Source organism: Aulonocara stuartgranti (assembly GCF_965226115.1).
Source record: "Aulonocara stuartgranti genome assembly, chromosome: 4".
Taxonomy (NCBI): Eukaryota; Metazoa; Chordata; class Actinopteri; order Cichliformes; family Cichlidae; genus Aulonocara; species Aulonocara stuartgranti.
This window is the reverse complement of record NC_138942.1, coordinates 32,086,338-32,109,450: the sequence shown is the minus strand read 5'-3', so window position 1 is coordinate 32,109,450 and position 23,113 is coordinate 32,086,338. Positions and strand designations below refer to the sequence as shown.

Genomic DNA, 23,113 nt, shown 5'->3' with positions numbered 1-23,113 from the left:
AATGACAATAAAGTTGAATTCTATTCTATTCTATTCTATTCTAAACAGGAATCCTTACAAAAAGTAAAAACAAGAACACAAAACTAAAAATACTCGTAACTAAAAAAGAGATCACAACTCAAAACACTTAGTTGAAGACACAGGAGCACGGCACTAGCATCATATCAGCTACCACAAGCCCCAAACAGATTTAACCTTATTAGATATGTGTAATGTGTATGAGAATGGAACAAACAAGAGAAGCCTATTAATCACAGGTCATCACAAACTGACTGGATGGGTTAATGTATAGCGAGCACATTCATTTATGCCTTTTTTCTGCTGGCTCAGCTTAAAAAAAAAATATAGCACATATATTTCATATATGTGTATGCATATATATGTGTATGAGTAATATATGCTGCTATATACAGCAGCATATATTACTCATATTACAGTATGAATGCATATTAAAGTATATATTACAGTATGGATTCAAACCTACCCCCAGGAAAAGAAAGTGTATCATTTATCATTTAACATTTATCTGGAGTCTCAAGCACCACCTCAGCTACAGTTAGCTCCAGCATGTAGCTTTTTCAGACATTAGTTTGGTGATAAAATCTCATCAAAGAGAAAAGAACATGGCATTAAATATCCTGAGGTAAATAATTGACTTATTTCTGATTCTGAAACAAAAAAAAAGTATAAGTAAAATTGTATTTGAAATCCTAAGTGAGGTGACAAAATGTGTAGCTTTGGGCTGTTACATTTTAATGTCTCAGCACTGTTCGAAGGTAGATCCTCTCTGATTAATCTACTAATGTTACAGTAGCACTGGTGTAAGCAGCACCAGCGAGAGTTTTGTCCTGCAGGCTCAATTTTGTACCCAAGCCAGCTCTAGCATCAGTGTGTGCTCTACTACAAACTGCCAAAATGTGACTGATGACTTAAATAAAAATTAGATGTGCTTAACCTGGAGGAAACACTTCATGACTTGCTCACTCATAATAGTCTAAAAGCAGAAATAATGCTGGTTACATTTTATATTATAGAGCTCTGGATTTTCTGTCATAATACTTCCTGAAATTTATGATTTTGTAAACACAAGCAGCAAAGCTATTCTCCCTAAACAATTATAATGATAATTTAAAATCAAATTAGTTTACATTTCATAGCATTTCATGTTTCTGACCCTTACTTAGGCTCATATAAAATTTCCAAATGCTGCTTTGGTTTTGCTTTTGATTCCCATGCTAAAAGTGGATGGACTCTTATTGTGAGTCATCTTGGCTCAAGATGTGCACCAAATGGCATTACTGTTATGACATGTGGCCAACTGATTCATCATACTTGACAAATGTGGAATTATCATGTACTGACACTTTTTCCACAGTAGTAGAAGAAATGTAAACAAACACCTCTGTTGACTACAAAGCTGCATTTCATATGTTGTGTTCAGTATCGGGTTCAAGAGAACCCGATACTGAACTCAGTAGTTTATTCAGTAGTTAGTGTGAAATGCCACTGCAAGAGCACATCACCCCAGTTTCATCCTCTTCCGCTGGCTTCTAGTTCCTTTCAGATTTTAAGATTATGTTGCTTGTTTTTAGGCTTTAAATGAACTCGCCCCTCCTTATTTATCTGTGCTTTTAAGTATCCACAACTCATCAAGGACACTGAGGTCTGCTAATCGGATGATTCTGAATGTTCTCCGGACAAAACATATATGGAACTGGTCTTTTTCCAGTTTTAGGACCTGACCTGTGGAAACGCCTGCTGAACCCTTTCACGCATAGTGGTCACTACAGTGGACAGCTATTCAAAGGCTGTTTTCTTGTGTTTGTGTCAGTGTTGATGGTATTACTTGCACATAAACCACTACATTGGACACTGATGTGTCACTCCATACCCTGTCACCCACTCCAAAGGTGATGTCGTCCACATAAGTGGACATGTACTATTTGAAAAATACATGTTTAAAAAATGAAGTTCAAAAATAATTTTTTCATGCTTGATTGAGGCTGATTGAGGTTGTCATAATTCATGCTGAAAGGGCTAATCACATCTTTATAATAATTAACAGACCTTCATCCGGCCTCAAATCTCACCTGCTTTCCCCGACTTTTAATATGTGCACAGACATGTAAGTCTCAGCCTGCTTTATTGTATTTTATATTATTTTATTTTAGTGTATTTTATTGTTTTTATTGTCCTTTATCATTGTTTTATTTCTAGCTGAACCTATAAAGCACTTCGGTCAGCTATAGTAGGTTTAATTGTGCAATATGTTAGGGGAAGTCTGTTAAGAGAGCCTCCGTGCAAAAAGAATAGGAATTCTAGTAGGGACCAGCAACAAACCACCACGCACACACTGCAATGGGTTACACAAAATTTATTTGTTCTTCCTCTAGGCAAACTACCGGCTGAAGACAACCCCGGCCAGGGATCCAAAGCCCAAAGACCACCGCGGTCCGAGTTCTTCGCCTAGTTACAAACAGGGGAGAGAGGGTCACTGCACGAACACGCAACCAACCGTATCAATCCTGCAGCTCCCTAAAACAGGTTTGCCACCCACCTTTTCAGGCTTTAACTTTGTTCGAGGCTGGGTCTCCACATTACCTCCCGGCAGTTAAACTTCCCCGAGCTGGTCCAGTTCTTCTTATCGGGGCGCAGGAGGTCTCCAGTCTAGTGCTCGTTTTCCTCTTTTCCAGCACGTCCTCTCTTTTCCAGCACGTCCTCTCTTTTCCAGCACGTCCTCTCTTTTCCAGCACGTCCTCTCACAGCTCCATAGGAATACGTCCTCCTTTCCACGTCCTCCGTTTCGTTAAAAGCAAAAACCAGGCCAGGCTAAAAAAAGAATCCTTTCTATTAAAAATGCGCACACTTTGTCCTGGATCTCCGGGGCTCTCCTGCTTCACCGAGGTCCTACTAAAAACAACAACAACACTTCCTGCTTCCTCTCCCCTTTATAAAGAGGAACTCCAATCAGCCGCTCCCTGTATTCAACTCCGCCTCACTGGCAGCTGGGCTAGAGTAAAATCTCCCCTCCCACACAGGTGCAACAACCGTAAATAAACACAAAAACATGCAATTAATCCAAAACAAACTCAAAAACAAAACCAACAAAACTTAGGGGGGGGGTTTCTCTCCGTCCTTTCCCACCATGCTATACTCCGTAACACCCACCCCAACTTTTTCCTAGCCCGTCCTCGGGCACTCTACTAAGTATATCGAGGTGGGGGCTTCCCGAGATTTTCACGGGCAGATCTCCTTAAACCCTCCTGAGTTGCAGGGGCGGACTTGTTGGAGGACGGATAGTGACCTGGCCCTGGCATCTGCTGTGCCATACTCCATAGAAGTAACCACTGGTCTGAGGCTGTCGCTATATCATGCGCAGCTGCCGTTCCTGGTTCTAAGGCGCCACCTCCTGTTTTATCATTGACGGAAGGCAAGAAAGTACATATGCGCAGGCGATTACGATGGACCACTCTAACAGGCCCATCTTTACCTTCTGGCCGAACTCTGTAGACTGGGTTCATAGGGTTTGGCTGGCCAACTACAATTTGGATCTCTTCCTCCCAGTGTGCTGCCAGTTTGCCCTGTCCGTCCCTTCTTGTCGTATGGACTAGAACCCTTTCCCCCGGGAGCAATGGTGCTGCCCTAGCCCCAACATCATACCTGTCCTTCATCCGGCCTGCAGCCTTCTGGCTGCTCTTTTCCACCATCTGGTATGCCAGCCTCAAGCGCTCATGATGTCTCCTCACCCACTCCTGCGTCGTGGTTGACTCCATGGGTCTCTTCGTCCCCATAAACAGCTCGCCTGGCAGACGAGCATTCCATCCAAACATCAGGTAATGGGGGGTGTAACCTGTAGACGCATGGACAGAGTTATTATAAGCCTGGAGCAGTTCGGGCAAACATTGTACCCACCGAGTCCGCCTCTCTTCCTCTAGGGTGGACAGCATATTTATTAATGTCTGATTGAAACGTTCACAGGCCCCATTTCCCTGAGGATGATAGGCAGTAGTTCGACTTTTCCGACAATTATAATACTGACAGAGCTCCTTTATGAGGGCGGACTCGAAATTAGCACCTTGATCCGAGTGCAGTTGTTCTGGGCATCCAATTGGCTGAATAATATGTCTCAACAACATCTTCGCTGTAGTTGCAGCGGTCTGGTCCCTGGTAGGTATTGCCCAAGCATACTTTGTAAACAAATCAGTGGCGACCAAAATGTACTGGTATGAGTCTGCCGGTCTACCTAATGTCAGGAAATCAACTGCTACGGTTTGGAGAGGTGCGTGTGTAAGAACAGGACTAAGTGGGGCCCGACCGTCACCACGACCTTTATGACGTACACACCGTTCACAGGATGTTGTCCAGTCCCGCACTCTCTTCTCCATTTGAAGCCAATAAAAACTACGGCGCAGCATCGAAAGTATCTTTGCCACCCCCAAATGACCATTCCTTTCATGGAAAGCCTTCCATGTTGGTTGCTGTTCCTCCAAAGGAACAAGGATTTGGTAGTACGCCTCACAGGTGTTGGAATCCACCCCCCTGCGGACCAGAACACCCTCCAACAACTCCAGCCGTGACCATTGTTTCATGTAGTTTAAGACTGCAGTAGGCTCCTGGCGTCTTTCCTCCCCAGATGGCATCTTTCCTCGGGCCATGTAGTATCTCACTCTATGCAGCGTGGGGTCCTGCTCTTGTAAGCCTTGCCAGCATCCTGGATCCCAATCGATGTTCACAGCCTGAACCCATGCTTTTTCGTCCACACTCTGTGGAGGCACCAAATCCTGGGGTTGCACCTGCAATGGCATTCTAGACAGAACATCAGCATTCACATTTTCCTGGCCAGGCCGATACTTAATATCAAATTGATAATTTGCGAGCTGGGCTACCCACCGTTGTTCCACTGCGCCCACTTTTGCAGTCGATAAATGGACCAATGGATTATTATCAGTATAAACTGTGAACAGAGACCCCCATAGATAATCTTTAAATTTCTCAGTCACCGCCCACTTCAAAGCGAGCAGCTCCAGTTTAAAGGAGCTATAGTTTGCATCATCCCTTTCGGCGGGTGCTAAGCTTCTGCTAGCATAGGCTATCACACATTCCTTCCCATCTTGTACTTGAGACAGTACTGCACCAAGGCCAACTTTACTGGCATCCGTATAAAGCCGGAAGGGTAATCTGAAATCAGCAAAAGCTAAAATAGGAGCCTCGAGCAATTTCTGCTTCAGAAGATCAAAGGACTGCTGACAATCCTCATCCCAATTTATGGGGATATTCTGTTTTTTATTCTTCGGTACTCCCACTAGCAGCGAGTTAAGAGGCCTAGCAACACCCGCAAACCCTGCAATGAACCGCCGATAATAACCGGCAAAGCCCAAGAAGGAACGCACCTGATGAATAGTCTGCGGGGCCGGCCACTTCTGTACAGCGGCAATCTTATCAGGGTCCGGAGCCACACCCTCACTGTTCACCAGGTGACCCAGGAACTTCACCTGTTGCTGGAAAAGAACACATTTATCAGGTCGCAACTTCAGCCCATAGCTCTTCAATCTTGCAAACACTGCCTGCAGATGTTCTAGGTGGCTGTCAAAATCCGGTGAATATACTATCACATCGTCCAGATAGACAAAAGCGGACTCTGTGATTTGACTTCCCAAACAACTCTGCATCAACCTTTGAAATGTTGCTGGAGCATTACACAATCCAAAAGGCATTCTTTCAAACTCATACAAGCCAAAAGGAGTACAAAATGCAGTTTTTTCCCTGTCAGCTTCAGAAACTTTCACTTGCCAATACCCACTTGCTAGATCAAGGGTGGAGTAGTATTTTGATTTAGTCAGCATCGTCAAGGTCTCTTCAATTCTAGGTAATGGATGGGCGTCTTTATGTGTCACTGCATTCAACTTGCGGTAATCCACACAAAATCTCAATTCCCCATTCTTTTTCCTTACCAGGACAATGGGTGCTGCCCAGGGACTTGTACTCTCTCGCACCACCCCTGATCGAATCATATTATTCAGCAATTCTCGCACTTCCTGATACATTTTAGGGGGGATTGGCCTATACCGCTCTCTAATAGGAGGTGCCATACCTGTCGGAATAGAGTGCGTAATTACATCTGTGTGGCCATAATCCTCTTCGTCGGCAGCAAACACATCGCCCCACTTCCTCAAGAGACCATTTAACTTTTCCTGCTCCTCCATAGATAGATTCGACCGCCCTTGTGTCATAACTTCAATGTGAGGAGCTTTACCAGATGGTTCCGAGCTCACCTGGGATACGCCCACTTCAACGATGCCTGGCCTGGTTTGCTCAAACGTGACTTCAAAAGGTTCCTGAATGTCGACATTTTCCGTGGAGAATGTAGCCAGGGCCTCATAACGTCGTAACGTAATAGGAAAAGGATTGAGATTCCTTACTTTGATGGGGACCCGGCCTCTATAGACAGTTCCTAGCAATCGAGCAACGGCAACTGTACTAGGCCCTTCCAATGGCTCCACCAAGATACATTGTCCTTTCCTCAGTGTCTGTGGGGCCCTAGCCCAAATCACCTGCTCACTGTGCTCAGGGATCTTCACCGGGTGGCGGTAAGCGGGTCGCAGGGTCCCTACTTGTGGTACGGGGACAGCTGCCTGAATTCTTTGACAGTCCTGAAAAGCAGATGCCCACGCTTGTTGAGCGTCTACAGTCGAGCCAACAGGCCAGGTCTGGGTCTGCGTCTGAGGTTTCAAAAAAAACACATCCCAACATGGAACGATGATGTTCATACCTAATATAGGTAATGCATTAGAATTATTGGGGTCGTCCTTTGAAATCACAATTCCCATATCTTTCAGGGTAATGTCTCCCACCTGTACTTCAGCTAACACATAGCCCACGTAAGGAATAGCCAATCCATTCGCGGCCTTCAGCTTTAGCCAATTAAGATCACTCTCTTTCCCCGGCTCCTGTTCACCAAACAATCTCCTAAAACAGGCTTGTGGCATTAATGTTACATTAGACCCAGTATCCAGCAAAAATGTCACTTCTTTACCATCAATGAATACTTCTACTTGACGGCATGCCCCTAAAAATTGAGGGTGGTTTAACTGAGTTGGACCACTATCATCCTTTCCAATCACCTGGCCCATAGCGACTGGATTTACTCGTTTAAAGCCATCTGAGATGAAGTGCCCCGACACTCTCTTGCCATGTGTCCACTAACTCCACACCTACTACAAATAGGCTGCCCATGCTCATCCCACTTGTGCCGTGGTCGCTCCACTAACCGTGGGGTTTGCTTTGTCACCGGGGGTGGCTCGGACACTTCAACACCTCCCCTATATTGAGGGGAACTAAGGTTCCACCTTTCTCGCTCACCTCTAGGAGCTGAAAACGTCCGTGGCATTGGTGCTGGTCGGACAAATTCCCTCAGCTCCTCCTGAAGAGTATTTTTGAGATCCATAATTTGCTCCTTCATTTCTGCAAGGATCTCCACTTTAAACTTATCTCTCCAATTCAGAGTATCCTGCCACTTTAAATCCCCTCTTACTACAGCACAAGCGGAGTCTTCATGTACGCCATACAGCGCATCCGCTTCCAATTGCAGAGCCTCTTTACGCACCTGTTCAAATGAGAGGTCAGGATCGTGCCTTAATAAACGCCGCAGATCACGCTGTATCTCACCCTCCCTAAGACCCAAGACAAACTGATCACGCAGGTGCAGGTCAGCCCGCCGAAACCCTTGTGGCTCTTTTGTCTGCAGGCGATGGCCCAACTCCCTTAAGCGTAACGTGAACTTTCTAATAGGCTCTTCTGTCCTTTGTCTACATTCATAAAACATGGCACGCAGGGTACCCACGGCTGTTTTGTCCCCATACAGTTCTTTAAGCTGAAGAAAGATTTTATCTGGCGTATCCCGCTCCGCTTGTTCCAGAATAAGAATTTCACGTCGTGATTCTCCTCCTAATGCACTCATTACAAAATCACATTGCTGTTCTATCGACCACTTTTGAGCACGGAGCATTGCGCTAATTTGACTCTCCCAATCTTCATAATTCGTATTAAGCCCACAAAATTTTGGTACCCAGGGCGCACCGATAAAAAATGGTGACGCCATATTCCTGGTTTCAGATAACTCATCCGCCATATTAATCAGTCTAAGGCAGGTAGGTTTGTATACTGGTCACAAATCCTGTCGACAAACGCCAAATGTTAGGGGAAGTCTGTTAAGAGAGCCTCCGTGCAAAAAGAAAAGGAATTCTAGTAGGGACCAGCAACAAACCACCACGCACACACTGCAATGGGTTACACAAAATTTATTTGTTCTTCCTCTAGGCAAACTACCGGCTGAAGACAACCCCGGCCAGGGATCCAAAGCCCAAAGACCACCGCGGTCCGAGTTCTTCGCCTAGTTACAAACAGGGGAGAGAGGGTCACTGCACGAACACGCAACCAACCGTATCAATCCTGCAGCTCCCTAAAACAGGTTTGCCACCCACCTTTTCAGGCTTTAACTTTGTTCGAGGCTGGGTCTCCACATTACCTCCCGGCAGTTAAACTTCCCCGAGCTGGTCCAGTTCTTCTTATCGGGGCGCAGGAGGTCTCCAGTCTAGTGCTCGTTTTCCTCTTTTCCAGCACGTCCTCTCTTTTCCAGCACGTCCTCTCTTTTCCAGCACGTCCTCTCTTTTCCAGCACGTCCTCTCACAGCTCCATAGGAATACGTCCTCCTTTCCACGTCCTCCGTTTCGTTAAAAGCAAAAACCAGGCCAGGCTAAAAAAAGAATCCTTTCTATTAAAAATGCGCACACTTTGTCCTGGATCTCCGGGGCTCTCCTGCTTCACCGAGGTCCTACTAAAAACAACAACAACACTTCCTGCTTCCTCTCCCCTTTATAAAGAGGAACTCCAATCAGCCGCTCCCTGTATTCAACTCCGCCTCACTGGCAGCTGGGCTAGAGTAAAATCTCCCCTCCCACACAGGTGCAACAACCGTAAATAAACACAAAAACATGCAATTAATCCAAAACAAACTCAAAAACAAAACCAACAAAACTTAGGGGGGGGGTTTCTCTCCGTCCTTTCCCACCATGCTATACTCCGTAACACCCACCCCAACTTTTTCCTAGCCCGTCCTCGGGCACTCTACTAAGTATATCGAGGTGGGGGCTTCCCGAGATTTTCACGGGCAGATCTCCTTAAACCCTCCTGAGTTGCAGGGGCGGACTTGTTGGAGGACGGATAGTGACCTGGCCCTGGCATCTGCTGTGCCATACTCCATAGAAGTAACCACTGGTCTGAGGCTGTCGCTATATCATGCGCAGCTGCCGTTCCTGGTTCTAAGGCGCCACCTCCTGTTTTATCATTGACGGAAGGCAAGAAAGTACATATGCGCAGGCGATTACGATGGACCACTCTAACAGGCCCATCTTTACCTTCTGGCCGAACTCTGTAGACTGGGTTCATAGGGTTTGGCTGGCCAACTACAATTTGGATCTCTTCCTCCCAGTGTGCTGCCAGTTTGCCCTGTCCGTCCCTTCTTGTCGTATGGACTAGAACCCTTTCCCCCGGGAGCAATGGTGCTGCCCTAGCCCCAACATCATACCTGTCCTTCATCCGGCCTGCAGCCTTCTGGCTGCTCTTTTCCACCATCTGGTATGCCAGCCTCAAGCGCTCATGATGTCTCCTCACCCACTCCTGCGTCGTGGTTGACTCCATGGGTCTCTTCGTCCCCATAAACAGCTCGCCTGGCAGACGAGCATTCCATCCAAACATCAGGTAATGGGGGGTGTAACCTGTAGACGCATGGACAGAGTTATTATAAGCCTGGAGCAGTTCGGGCAAACATTGTACCCACCGAGTCCGCCTCTCTTCCTCTAGGGTGGACAGCATATTTATTAATGTCTGATTGAAACGTTCACAGGCCCCATTTCCCTGAGGATGATAGGCAGTAGTTCGACTTTTCCGACAATTATAATACTGACAGAGCTCCTTTATGAGGGCGGACTCGAAATTAGCACCTTGATCCGAGTGCAGTTGTTCTGGGCATCCAATTGGCTGAATAATATGTCTCAACAACATCTTCGCTGTAGTTGCAGCGGTCTGGTCCCTGGTAGGTATTGCCCAAGCATACTTTGTAAACAAATCAGTGGCGACCAAAATGTACTGGTATGAGTCTGCCGGTCTACCTAATGTCAGGAAATCAACTGCTACGGTTTGGAGAGGTGCGTGTGTAAGAACAGGACTAAGTGGGGCCCGACCGTCACCACGACCTTTATGACGTACACACCGTTCACAGGATGTTGTCCAGTCCCGCACTCTCTTCTCCATTTGAAGCCAATAAAAACTACGGCGCAGCATCGAAAGTATCTTTGCCACCCCCAAATGACCATTCCTTTCATGGAAAGCCTTCCATGTTGGTTGCTGTTCCTCCAAAGGAACAAGGATTTGGTAGTACGCCTCACAGGTGTTGGAATCCACCCCCCTGCGGACCAGAACACCCTCCAACAACTCCAGCCGTGACCATTGTTTCATGTAGTTTAAGACTGCAGTAGGCTCCTGGCGTCTTTCCTCCCCAGATGGCATCTTTCCTCGGGCCATGTAGTATCTCACTCTATGCAGCGTGGGGTCCTGCTCTTGTAAGCCTTGCCAGCATCCTGGATCCCAATCGATGTTCACAGCCTGAACCCATGCTTTTTCGTCCACACTCTGTGGAGGCACCAAATCCTGGGGTTGCACCTGCAATGGCATTCTAGACAGAACATCAGCATTCACATTTTCCTGGCCAGGCCGATACTTAATATCAAATTGATAATTTGCGAGCTGGGCTACCCACCGTTGTTCCACTGCGCCCACTTTTGCAGTCGATAAATGGACCAATGGATTATTATCAGTATAAACTGTGAACAGAGACCCCCATAGATAATCTTTAAATTTCTCAGTCACCGCCCACTTCAAAGCGAGCAGCTCCAGTTTAAAGGAGCTATAGTTTGCATCATCCCTTTCGGCGGGTGCTAAGCTTCTGCTAGCATAGGCTATCACACATTCCTTCCCATCTTGTACTTGAGACAGTACTGCACCAAGGCCAACTTTACTGGCATCCGTATAAAGCCGGAAGGGTAATCTGAAATCAGCAAAAGCTAAAATAGGAGCCTCGAGCAATTTCTGCTTCAGAAGATCAAAGGACTGCTGACAATCCTCATCCCAATTTATGGGGATATTCTGTTTTTTATTCTTCGGTACTCCCACTAGCAGCGAGTTAAGAGGCCTAGCAACACCCGCAAACCCTGCAATGAACCGCCGATAATAACCGGCAAAGCCCAAGAAGGAACGCACCTGATGAATAGTCTGCGGGGCCGGCCACTTCTGTACAGCGGCAATCTTATCAGGGTCCGGAGCCACACCCTCACTGTTCACCAGGTGACCCAGGAACTTCACCTGTTGCTGGAAAAGAACACATTTATCAGGTCGCAACTTCAGCCCATAGCTCTTCAATCTTGCAAACACTGCCTGCAGATGTTCTAGGTGGCTGTCAAAATCCGGTGAATATACTATCACATCGTCCAGATAGACAAAAGCGGACTCTGTGATTTGACTTCCCAAACAACTCTGCATCAACCTTTGAAATGTTGCTGGAGCATTACACAATCCAAAAGGCATTCTTTCAAACTCATACAAGCCAAAAGGAGTACAAAATGCAGTTTTTTCCCTGTCAGCTTCAGAAACTTTCACTTGCCAATACCCACTTGCTAGATCAAGGGTGGAGTAGTATTTTGATTTAGTCAGCATCGTCAAGGTCTCTTCAATTCTAGGTAATGGATGGGCGTCTTTATGTGTCACTGCATTCAACTTGCGGTAATCCACACAAAATCTCAATTCCCCATTCTTTTTCCTTACCAGGACAATGGGTGCTGCCCAGGGACTTGTACTCTCTCGCACCACCCCTGATCGAATCATATTATTCAGCAATTCTCGCACTTCCTGATACATTTTAGGGGGGATTGGCCTATACCGCTCTCTAATAGGAGGTGCCATACCTGTCGGAATAGAGTGCGTAATTACATCTGTGTGGCCATAATCCTCTTCGTCGGCAGCAAACACATCGCCCCACTTCCTCAAGAGACCATTTAACTTTTCCTGCTCCTCCATAGATAGATTCGACCGCCCTTGTGTCATAACTTCAATGTGAGGAGCTTTACCAGATGGTTCCGAGCTCACCTGGGATACGCCCACTTCAACGATGCCTGGCCTGGTTTGCTCAAACGTGACTTCAAAAGGTTCCTGAATGTCGACATTTTCCGTGGAGAATGTAGCCAGGGCCTCATAACGTCGTAACGTAATAGGAAAAGGATTGAGATTCCTTACTTTGATGGGGACCCGGCCTCTATAGACAGTTCCTAGCGATCGAGCAACGGCAACTGTACTAGGCCCTTCCAATGGCTCCACCAAGATACATTGTCCTTTCCTCAGTGTCTGTGGGGCCCTAGCCCAAATCACCTGCTCACTGTGCTCAGGGATCTTCACCGGGTGGCGGTAAGCGGGTCGCAGGGTCCCTACTTGTGGTACGGGGACAGCTGCCTGAATTCTTTGACAGTCCTGAAAAGCAGATGCCCACGCTTGTTGAGCGTCTACAGTCGAGCCAACAGGCCAGGTCTGGGTCTGCGTCTGAGGTTTCAAAAAAAACACATCCCAACATGGAACGATGATGTTCATACCTAATATAGGTAATGCATTAGAATTATTGGGGTCGTCCTTTGAAATCACAATTCCCATATCTTTCAGGGTAATGTCTCCCACCTGTACTTCAGCTAACACATAGCCCACGTAAGGAATAGCCAATCCATTCGCGGCCTTCAGCTTTAGCCAATTAAGATCACTCTCTTTCCCCGGCTCCTGTTCACCAAACAATCTCCTAAAACAGGCTTGTGGCATTAATGTTACATTAGACCCAGTATCCAGCAAAAATGTCACTTCTTTACCATCAATGAATACTTCTACTTGACGGCATGCCCCTAAAAATTGAGGGTGGTTTAACTGAGTTGGACCACTATCATCCTTTCCAATCACCTGGCCCATAGCGACTGGATTTACTCGTTTAAAGCCATCTGAGATGAAGTGCCCCGACACTCTCTTGCCATGTGTCCACTAACTCCACACCTACTACAAATAGGCTGCCCATGCTCATCCCACTTGTGCCGTGGTCGCTCCACTAACCGTGGGGTTTGCTTTGTCACCGGGGGTGGCTCGGACACTTCAACACCTCCCCTATATTGAGGGGAACTAAGGTTCCACCTTTCTCGCTCACCTCTAGGAGCTGAAAACGTCCGTGGCATTGGTGCTGGTCGGACAAATTCCCTCAGCTCCTCCTGAAGAGTATTTTTGAGATCCATAATTTGCTCCTTCATTTCTGCAAGGATCTCCACTTTAAACTTATCTCTCCAATTCAGAGTATCCTGCCACTTTAAATCCCCTCTTACTACAGCACAAGCGGAGTCTTCATGTACGCCATACAGCGCATCCGCTTCCAATTGCAGAGCCTCTTTACGCACCTGTTCAAATGAGAGGTCAGGATCGTGCCTTAATAAACGCCGCAGATCACGCTGTATCTCACCCTCCCTAAGACCCAAGACAAACTGATCACGCAGGTGCAGGTCAGCCCGCCGAAACCCTTGTGGCTCTTTTGTCTGCAGGCGATGGCCCAACTCCCTTAAGCGTAACGTGAACTTTCTAATAGGCTCTTCTGTCCTTTGTCTACATTCATAAAACATGGCACGCAGGGTACCCACGGCTGTTTTGTCCCCATACAGTTCTTTAAGCTGAAGAAAGATTTTATCTGGCGTATCCCGCTCCGCTTGTTCCAGAATAAGAATTTCACGTCGTGATTCTCCTCCTAATGCACTCATTACAAAATCACATTGCTGTTCTATCGACCACTTTTGAGCACGGAGCATTGCGCTAATTTGACTCTCCCAATCTTCATAATTCGTATTAAGCCCACAAAATTTTGGTACCCAGGGCGCACCGATAAAAAATGGTGACGCCATATTCCTGGTTTCAGATAACTCATCCGCCATATTAATCAGTCTAAGGCAGGTAGGTTTGTATACTGGTCACAAATCCTGTCGACAAACGCCAAATGTTAGGGGAAGTCTGTTAAGAGAGCCTCCGTGCAAAAAGAAAAGGAATTCTAGTAGGGACCAGCAACAAACCACCACGCACACACTGCAATGGGTTACACAAAATTTATTTGTTCTTCCTCTAGGCAAACTACCGGCTGAAGACAACCCCGGCCAGGGATCCAAAGCCCAAAGACCACCGCGGTCCGAGTTCTTCGCCTAGTTACAAACAGGGGAGAGAGGGTCACTGCACGAACACGCAACCAACCGTATCAATCCTGCAGCTCCCTAAAACAGGTTTGCCACCCACCTTTTCAGGCTTTAACTTTGTTCGAGGCTGGGTCTCCACATTACCTCCCGGCAGTTAAACTTCCCCGAGCTGGTCCAGTTCTTCTTATCGGGGCGCAGGAGGTCTCCAGTCTAGTGCTCGTTTTCCTCTTTTCCAGCACGTCCTCTCTTTTCCAGCACGTCCTCTCTTTTCCAGCACGTCCTCTCTTTTCCAGCACGTCCTCTCACAGCTCCATAGGAATACGTCCTCCTTTCCACGTCCTCCGTTTCGTTAAAAGCAAAAACCAGGCCAGGCTAAAAAAAGAATCCTTTCTATTAAAAATGCGCACACTTTGTCCTGGATCTCCGGGGCTCTCCTGCTTCACCGAGGTCCTACTAAAAACAACAACAACACTTCCTGCTTCCTCTCCCCTTTATAAAGAGGAACTCCAATCAGCCGCTCCCTGTATTCAACTCCGCCTCACTGGCAGCTGGGCTAGAGTAAAATCTCCCCTCCCACACAGGTGCAACAACCGTAAATAAACACAAAAACATGCAATTAATCCAAAACAAACTCAAAAACAAAACCAACAAAACTTAGGGGGGGGGTTTCTCTCCGTCCTTTCCCACCATGCTATACTCCGTAACACCCACCCCAACTTTTTCCTAGCCCGTCCTCGGGCACTCTACTAAGTATATCGAGGTGGGGGCTTCCCGAGATTTTCACGGGCAGATCTCCTTAAACCCTCCTGAGTTGCAGGGGCGGACTTGTTGGAGGACGGATAGTGACCTGGCCCTGGCATCTGCTGTGCCATACTCCATAGAAGTAACCACTGGTCTGAGGCTGTCGCTATATCATGCGCAGCTGCCGTTCCTGGTTCTAAGGCGCCACCTCCTGTTTTATCATTGACGGAAGGCAAGAAAGTACATATGCGCAGGCGATTACGATGGACCACTCTAACAGGCCCATCTTTACCTTCTGGCCGAACTCTGTAGACTGGGTTCATAGGGTTTGGCTGGCCAACTACAATTTGGATCTCTTCCTCCCAGTGTGCTGCCAGTTTGCCCTGTCCGTCCCTTCTTGTCGTATGGACTAGAACCCTTTCCCCCGGGAGCAATGGTGCTGCCCTAGCCCCAACATCATACCTGTCCTTCATCCGGCCTGCAGCCTTCTGGCTGCTCTTTTCCACCATCTGGTATGCCAGCCTCAAGCGCTCATGATGTCTCCTCACCCACTCCTGCGTCGTGGTTGACTCCATGGGTCTCTTCGTCCCCATAAACAGCTCGCCTGGCAGACGAGCATTCCATCCAAACATCAGGTAATGGGGGGTGTAACCTGTAGACGCATGGACAGAGTTATTATAAGCCTGGAGCAGTTCGGGCAAACATTGTACCCACCGAGTCCGCCTCTCTTCCTCTAGGGTGGACAGCATATTTATTAATGTCTGATTGAAACGTTCACAGGCCCCATTTCCCTGAGGATGATAGGCAGTAGTTCGACTTTTCCGACAATTATAATACTGACAGAGCTCCTTTATGAGGGCGGACTCGAAATTAGCACCTTGATCCGAGTGCAGTTGTTCTGGGCATCCAATTGGCTGAATAATATGTCTCAACAACATCTTCGCTGTAGTTGCAGCGGTCTGGTCCCTGGTAGGTATTGCCCAAGCATACTTTGTAAACAAATCAGTGGCGACCAAAATGTACTGGTATGAGTCTGCCGGTCTACCTAATGTCAGGAAATCAACTGCCACGGTTTGGAGAGGTGCGTGTGTAAGAACAGGACTAAGTGGGGCCCGACCGTCACCACGACCTTTATGACGTACACACCGTTCACAGGATGTTGTCCAGTCCCGCACTCTCTTCTCCATTTGAAGCCAATAAAAACTACGGCGCAGCATCGAAAGTATCTTTGCCACCCCCAAATGACCATTCCTTTCATGGAAAGCCTTCCATGTTGGTTGCTGTTCCTCCAAAGGAACAAGGATTTGGTAGTACGCCTCACAGGTGTTGGAATCCACCCCCCTGCGGACCAGAACACCCTCCAACAACTCCAGCCGTGACCATTGTTTCATGTAGTTTAAGACTGCAGTAGGCTCCTGGCGTCTTTCCTCCCCAGATGGCATCTTTCCTCGGGCCATGTAGTATCTCACTCTATGCAGCGTGGGGTCCTGCTCTTGTAAGCCTTGCCAGCATCCTGGATCCCAATCGATGTTCACAGCCTGAACCCATGCTTTTTCGTCCACACTCTGTGGAGGCACCAAATCCTGGGGTTGCACCTGCAATGGCATTCTAGACAGAACATCAGCATTCACATTTTCCTGGCCAGGCCGATACTTAATATCAAATTGATAATTTGCGAGCTGGGCTACCCACCGTTGTTCCACTGCGCCCACTTTTGCAGTCGATAAATGGACCAATGGATTATTATCAGTATAAACTGTGAACAGAGACCCCCATAGATAATCTTTAAATTTCTCAGTCACCGCCCACTTCAAAGCGAGCAGCTCCAGTTTAAAGGAGCTATAGTTTGCATCATCCCTTTCGGCGGGTGCTAAGCTTCTGCTAGCATAGGCTATCACACATTCCTTCCCATCTTGTACTTGAGACAGTACTGCACCAAGGCCAACTTTACTGGCATCCGTATAAAGCCGGAAGGGTAATCTGAAATCAGCAAAAGCTAAAATAGGAGCCTCGAGCAATTTCTGCTTCAGAAGATCAAAGGACTGCTGACAATCCTCATCCCAATTTATGGGGATATTCTGTTTTTTATTCTTCGGTACTCCCACTAGCAGCGAGTTAAGAGGCCTAGCAACACCCGCAAACCCTGCAATGAACCGCCGATAATAACCGGCAAAGCCCAAGAAGGAACGCACCTGATGAATAGTCTGCGGGGCCGGCCACTTCTGTACAGCGGCAATCTTATCAGGGTCCGGAGCCACACCCTCACTGTTCACCAGGTGACCCAGGAACTTCACCTGTTGCTGGAAAAGAACACATTTATCAGGTCGCAACTTCAGCCCATAGCTCTTCAATCTTGCAAACACTGCCTGCAGATGTTCTAGGTGGCTGTCAAAATCCGGTGAATATACTATCACATCGTCCAGATAGACAAAAGCGGACTCTGTGATTTGACTTCCCAAACAACTCTGCATCAACCTTTGAAATGTTGCTGGAGCATTACACAATCCAAAAGGCATTCTTTCAAACTCATACAAGCCAAAAGGAGTACAAAATGCAGTTTTTTCCCTGTCAGCTTCAGAAACTTTCACTTGCCAATACCCACTTGCTAGATCAAGGGTGGAGTAGTATTTTGATTTAGTCAGCATCGTCAAGGTCTCTTCAATTCTAGGTAATGGATGGGCGTCTTTATGTGTCACTGCATTCAACTTGCGGTAATCCACACAAAATCTCAATTCCCCATTCTTTTTCCTTACCAGGACAATGGGTGCTGCCCAGGGACTTGTACTCTCTCGCACCACCCCTGATCGAATCATATTATTCAGCAATTCTCGCACTTCCTGATACATTTTAGGGGGGATTGGCCTATACCGCTCTCTAATAGGAGGTGCCATACCTGTCGGAATAGAGTGCGTAATTACATCTGTGTGGCCATAATCCTCTTCGTCGGCAGCAAACACATCGCCCCACTTCCTCAAGAGACCATTTAACTTTTCCTGCTCCTCCATAGATAGATTCGACCGCCCTTGTGTCATAACTTCAATGTGAGGAGCTTTACCAGATGGTTCCGAGCTCACCTGGGATACGCCCACTTCAACGATGCCTGGCCTGGTTTGCTCAAACGTGACTTCAAAAGGTTCCTGAATGTCGACATTTTCCGTGGAGAATGTAGCCAGGGCCTCATAACGTCGTAACGTAATAGGAAAAGGATTGAGATTCCTTACTTTGATGGGGACCCGGCCTCTATAGACAGTTCCTAGCGATCGAGCAACGGCAACTGTACTAGGCCCTTCCAATGGCTCCACCAAGATACATTGTCCTTTCCTCAGTGTCTGTGGGGCCCTAGCCCAAATCACCTGCTCACTGTGCTCAGGGATCTTCACCGGGTGGCGGTAAGCGGGTCGCAGGGTCCCTACTTGTGGTACGGGGACAGCTGCCTGAATTCTTTGACAGTCCTGAAAAGCAGATGCCCACGCTTGTTGAGCGTCTACAGTCGAGCCAACAGGCCAGGTCTGGGTCTGCGTCTGAGGTTTCAAAAAAAACACATCCCAACATGGAACGATGATGTTCATACCTAATATAGGTAATGCATTAGAATTATTGGGGTCGTCCTTTGAAATCACAATTCCCATATCTTTCAGGGTAATGTCTCCCACCTGTACTTCAGCTAACACATAGCCCACGTAAGGAATAGCCAATCCATTCGCGGCCTTCAGCTTTAGCCAATTAAGATCACTCTCTTTCCCCGGCTCCTGTTCACCAAACAATCTCCTAAAACAGGCTTGTGGCATTAATGTTACATTAGACCCAGTATCCAGCAAAAATGTCACTTCTTTACCATCAATGAATACTTCTACTTGACGGCATGCCCCTAAAAATTGAGGGTGGTTTAACTGAGTTGGACCACTATCATCCTTTCCAATCACCTGGCCCATAGCGACTGGATTTACTCGTTTAAAGCCATCTGAGATGAAGTGCCCCGACACTCTCTTGCCATGTGTCCACTAACTCCACACCTACTACAAATAGGCTGCCCATGCTCATCCCACTTGTGCCGTGGTCGCTCCACTAACCGTGGGGTTTGCTTTGTCACCGGGGGTGGCTCGGACACTTCAACACCTCCCCTATATTGAGGGGAACTAAGGTTCCACCTTTCTCGCTCACCTCTAGGAGCTGAAAACGTCCGTGGCATTGGTGCTGGTCGGACAAATTCCCTCAGCTCCTCCTGAAGAGTATTTTTGAGATCCATAATTTGCTCCTTCATTTCTGCAAGGATCTCCACTTTAAACTTATCTCTCCAATTCAGAGTATCCTGCCACTTTAAATCCCCTCTTACTACAGCACAAGCGGAGTCTTCATGTACGCCATACAGCGCATCCGCTTCCAATTGCAGAGCCTCTTTACGCACCTGTTCAAATGAGAGGTCAGGATCGTGCCTTAATAAACGCCGCAGATCACGCTGTATCTCACCCTCCCTAAGACCCAAGACAAACTGATCACGCAGGTGCAGGTCAGCCCGCCGAAACCCTTGTGGCTCTTTTGTCTGCAGGCGATGGCCCAACTCCCTTAAGCGTAACGTGAACTTTCTAATAGGCTCTTCTGTCCTTTGTCTACATTCATAAAACATGGCACGCAGGGTACCCACGGCTGTTTTGTCCCCATACAGTTCTTTAAGCTGAAGAAAGATTTTATCTGGCGTATCCCGCTCCGCTTGTTCCAGAATAAGAATTTCACGTCGTGATTCTCCTCCTAATGCACTCATTACAAAATCACATTGCTGTTCTATCGACCACTTTTGAGCACGGAGCATTGCGCTAATTTGACTCTCCCAATCTTCATAATTCGTATTAAGCCCACAAAATTTTGGTACCCAGGGCGCACCGATAAAAAATGGTGACGCCATATTCCTGGTTTCAGATAACTCATCCGCCATATTAATCAGTCTAAGGCAGGTAGGTTTGTATACTGGTCACAAATCCTGTCGACAAACGCCAAATGTTAGGGGAAGTCTGTTAAGAGAGCCTCCGTGCAAAAAGAAAAGGAATTCTAGTAGGGACCAGCAACAAACCACCACGCACACACTGCAATGGGTTACACAAAATTTATTTGTTCTTCCTCTAGGCAAACTACCGGCTGAAGACAACCCCGGCCAGGGATCCAAAGCCCAAAGACCACCGCGGTCCGAGTTCTTCGCCTAGTTACAAACAGGGGAGAGAGGGTCACTGCACGAACACGCAACCAACCGTATCAATCCTGCAGCTCCCTAAAACAGGTTTGCCACCCACCTTTTCAGGCTTTAACTTTGTTCGAGGCTGGGTCTCCACATTACCTCCCGGCAGTTAAACTTCCCCGAGCTGGTCCAGTTCTTCTTATCGGGGCGCAGGAGGTCTCCAGTCTAGTGCTCGTTTTCCTCTTTTCCAGCACGTCCTCTCTTTTCCAGCACGTCCTCTCTTTTCCAGCACGTCCTCTCTTTTCCAGCACGTCCTCTCACAGCTCCATAGGAATACGTCCTCCTTTCCACGTCCTCCGTTTCGTTAAAAGCAAAAACCAGGCCAGGCTAAAAAAAGAATCCTTTCTATTAAAAATGCGCACACTTTGTCCTGGATCTCCGGGGCTCTCCTGCTTCACCGAGGTCCTACTAAAAACAACAACAACACTTCCTGCTTCCTCTCCCCTTTATAAAGAGGAACTCCAATCAGCCGCTCCCTGTATTCAACTCCGCCTCACTGGCAGCTGGGCTAGAGTAAAATCTCCCCTCCCACACAGGTGCAACAACCGTAAATAAACACAAAAACATGCAATTAATCCAAAACAAACTCAAAAACAAAACCAACAAAACTTAGGGGGGGGGTTTCTCTCCGTCCTTTCCCACCATGCTATACTCCGTAACACATACAAATAAAGTTTTAGAAATTGAAGCCTCTCCTAAAAAAGCAGAAAAACCAAAACTTTTTAGTATTAGCACATGCTAGCAAAAACTTACTATTCTTACTATACTATTTTTATTAGCATGTTCAGGTAGCTTTAATATAAATGATTTATTCATGCTTTACTGTGCAGCAGTGATGTGACGCATCTATTAGGAGAGTTTCTTTTTCCTCTTTTGCAAAGAGCATTCTACAGGGAGTGCAGAATTATTAGGCAAGTTGTATTTTTGAGGAATAAATTTATTATTGAACAACAACCATGTTCTCAATGAACCCAAAAAACTCATTAATATCAAAGCTGAATGTTTTTGGAAGTAGTTTTTAGTTTGTTTTTAGTTTTAGCTATTTTAGGGGGATATCTGTGTGTGCAGGTGATTATTACTGTGCATAATTATTAGGCAACTTAACAAAAAACAAATATATACCCATTTCAATTATTTATTTTTACCAGTGAAACCAATATAACATCTCCACATTCACAAATATACATTTCTGACATTCAAAAACAAAACAAAAACAAATCAGCGACCAATATAGCCACCTTTCTTTGCAAGGACACTCAAAAGCCTGCCATCCATGGATTCTGTCAGTGTTTTGATCTGTTCACCATCAACATTGCGTGCAGCAGCAACCACAGCCTCCCAGACACTGTTCAGAGAGGTGGACTGTTTTCCCTCCTTGTAAATCTCACATTTGATGATGGACCACAGGTTCTCAATGGGGTTCAGATCAGGTGAACAAGGAGGCCATGTCATTAGTTTTTCTTCTTTTATACCCTTTCTTGCCAGCCACGCTGTGGAGTACTTGGACGCGTGTGATGGAGCATTGTCCTGCATGAAAATCATGTTTTTCTTGAAGGATGCAGACTTCTTCCTGTACCACTGCTTGAAGAAGGTGTCTTCCAGAAACTGGCAGTAGGACTGGGAGTTGAGCTTGACTCCATCCTCAACCCGAAAAGGCCCCACAAGCTCATCTTTGATGATACCAGCCCAAACCAGTACTCCACCTCCACCTTGCTGGCGTCTGAGTGGGACTGGAGCTCTCTGCCCTTTACCAATCCAGCCACGGGCCCATCCATCTGGCCCATCAAGACTCACTCTCATGTCATCAGTCCATAAAACCTTAGAAAAATCAGTCTTGAGATATTTCTTGGCCCAGTCTTGACGTTTCAGCTTGTGTGTCTTGTTCAGTGGTGGTCGTCTTTCAGCCTTTCTTACCTTGGCCATGTCTCTGAGTATTGCACACCTTGTGCTTTTGGGCACTCCAGTGATGTTGCAGCTCTGAAATATGGCCAAACTGGTGGCAAGTGGCATCTTGGCAGCTGCACGCTTGACTTTTCTCAGTTCATGGGCAGTTATTTTGCGCCTTGGTTTTTCCACACGCTTCTTGCGACCCTGTTGACTATTTTGAATGAAACGCTTGATTGTTCGATGATCACGCTTCAGAAGCTTTGCAATTTTGAGACTGCTGCATCCCTCTGCAAGATATCTCACTATTTTTGACTTTTCTGAGCCTGTCAAGTCCTTCTTTTGACCCATTTTGCCAAAGGAAAGGACGTTGCCTAATAATTATGCACACCTGATATAGGGTGTTGATGTCATTAGACCACACCCCTTCTCATTACAGAGATGCACATCACCTAATATGCTTAATTGGTAGTAGGCTTTCGAGCCTATACAGCTTGGAGTAAGACAACATGCACGAAGAGGATGATGTGGACAAAATACTCATTTGCCTAATAATTCTGCACTCCCTGTAGTTCTGAACACAAATTTGCATATCCCCATAAAATGGCTGTGAAACAGTCATCAAATGTAAACTATGACTTCAATTGATACAAAAGTATTTATTTGAAATACCACAATACAGCAGTGTAGAGTAGGTGAGCCTGACTCTGTTAAGAGAAAAACAAGGTTGTAACTCTCTCGCCCCCACATGATATGTGGCAGTGGGTAAGTGCTGTGGAATGTTCTTTGTCTCTGTGTTTCTCACTCTGTGTATAAGACAGCGACCATCGTCAGAGACAACAGCTCGGGGCGCCTGACCAAACTGTTCTCTCTGTTAAACTCAGTTAAATGCCTGCTCATCAGGTGTTTAATATATGTTAAAAAAAACCTTCCATGACATATATTGTCCTGCCTCCCT

At 46.7% G+C, this 23,113-nt stretch overlaps 1 protein-coding gene across 1 annotated transcript; it reads right to left on the bottom strand.

Annotated features, from left to right (window-relative positions):
• Positions 1 to 2,357: 2,357 nt before the first annotated feature.
• Positions 2,358 to 20,885, bottom strand: LOC309705306 (uncharacterized protein). The gene is made up of 7 exons (XM_082531040.1): positions 18,119 to 20,885; positions 17,237 to 17,344; positions 12,196 to 15,696; positions 11,314 to 11,421; positions 8,525 to 9,773; positions 5,391 to 5,498; positions 2,358 to 3,850 (listed from the first exon to the last, which is right to left on the bottom strand). Exons 1-3 carry the CDS (start codon positions 18,974 to 18,976, stop codon positions 15,676 to 15,678), a joined length of 987 nt encoding a protein of 328 aa, XP_082387166.1. The 5' UTR covers positions 18,977 to 20,885; the 3' UTR covers positions 2,358 to 3,850; positions 5,391 to 5,498; positions 8,525 to 9,773; positions 11,314 to 11,421; positions 12,196 to 15,675.
• Between the last annotated feature and the right edge of the window lie 2,228 nt (positions 20,886 to 23,113).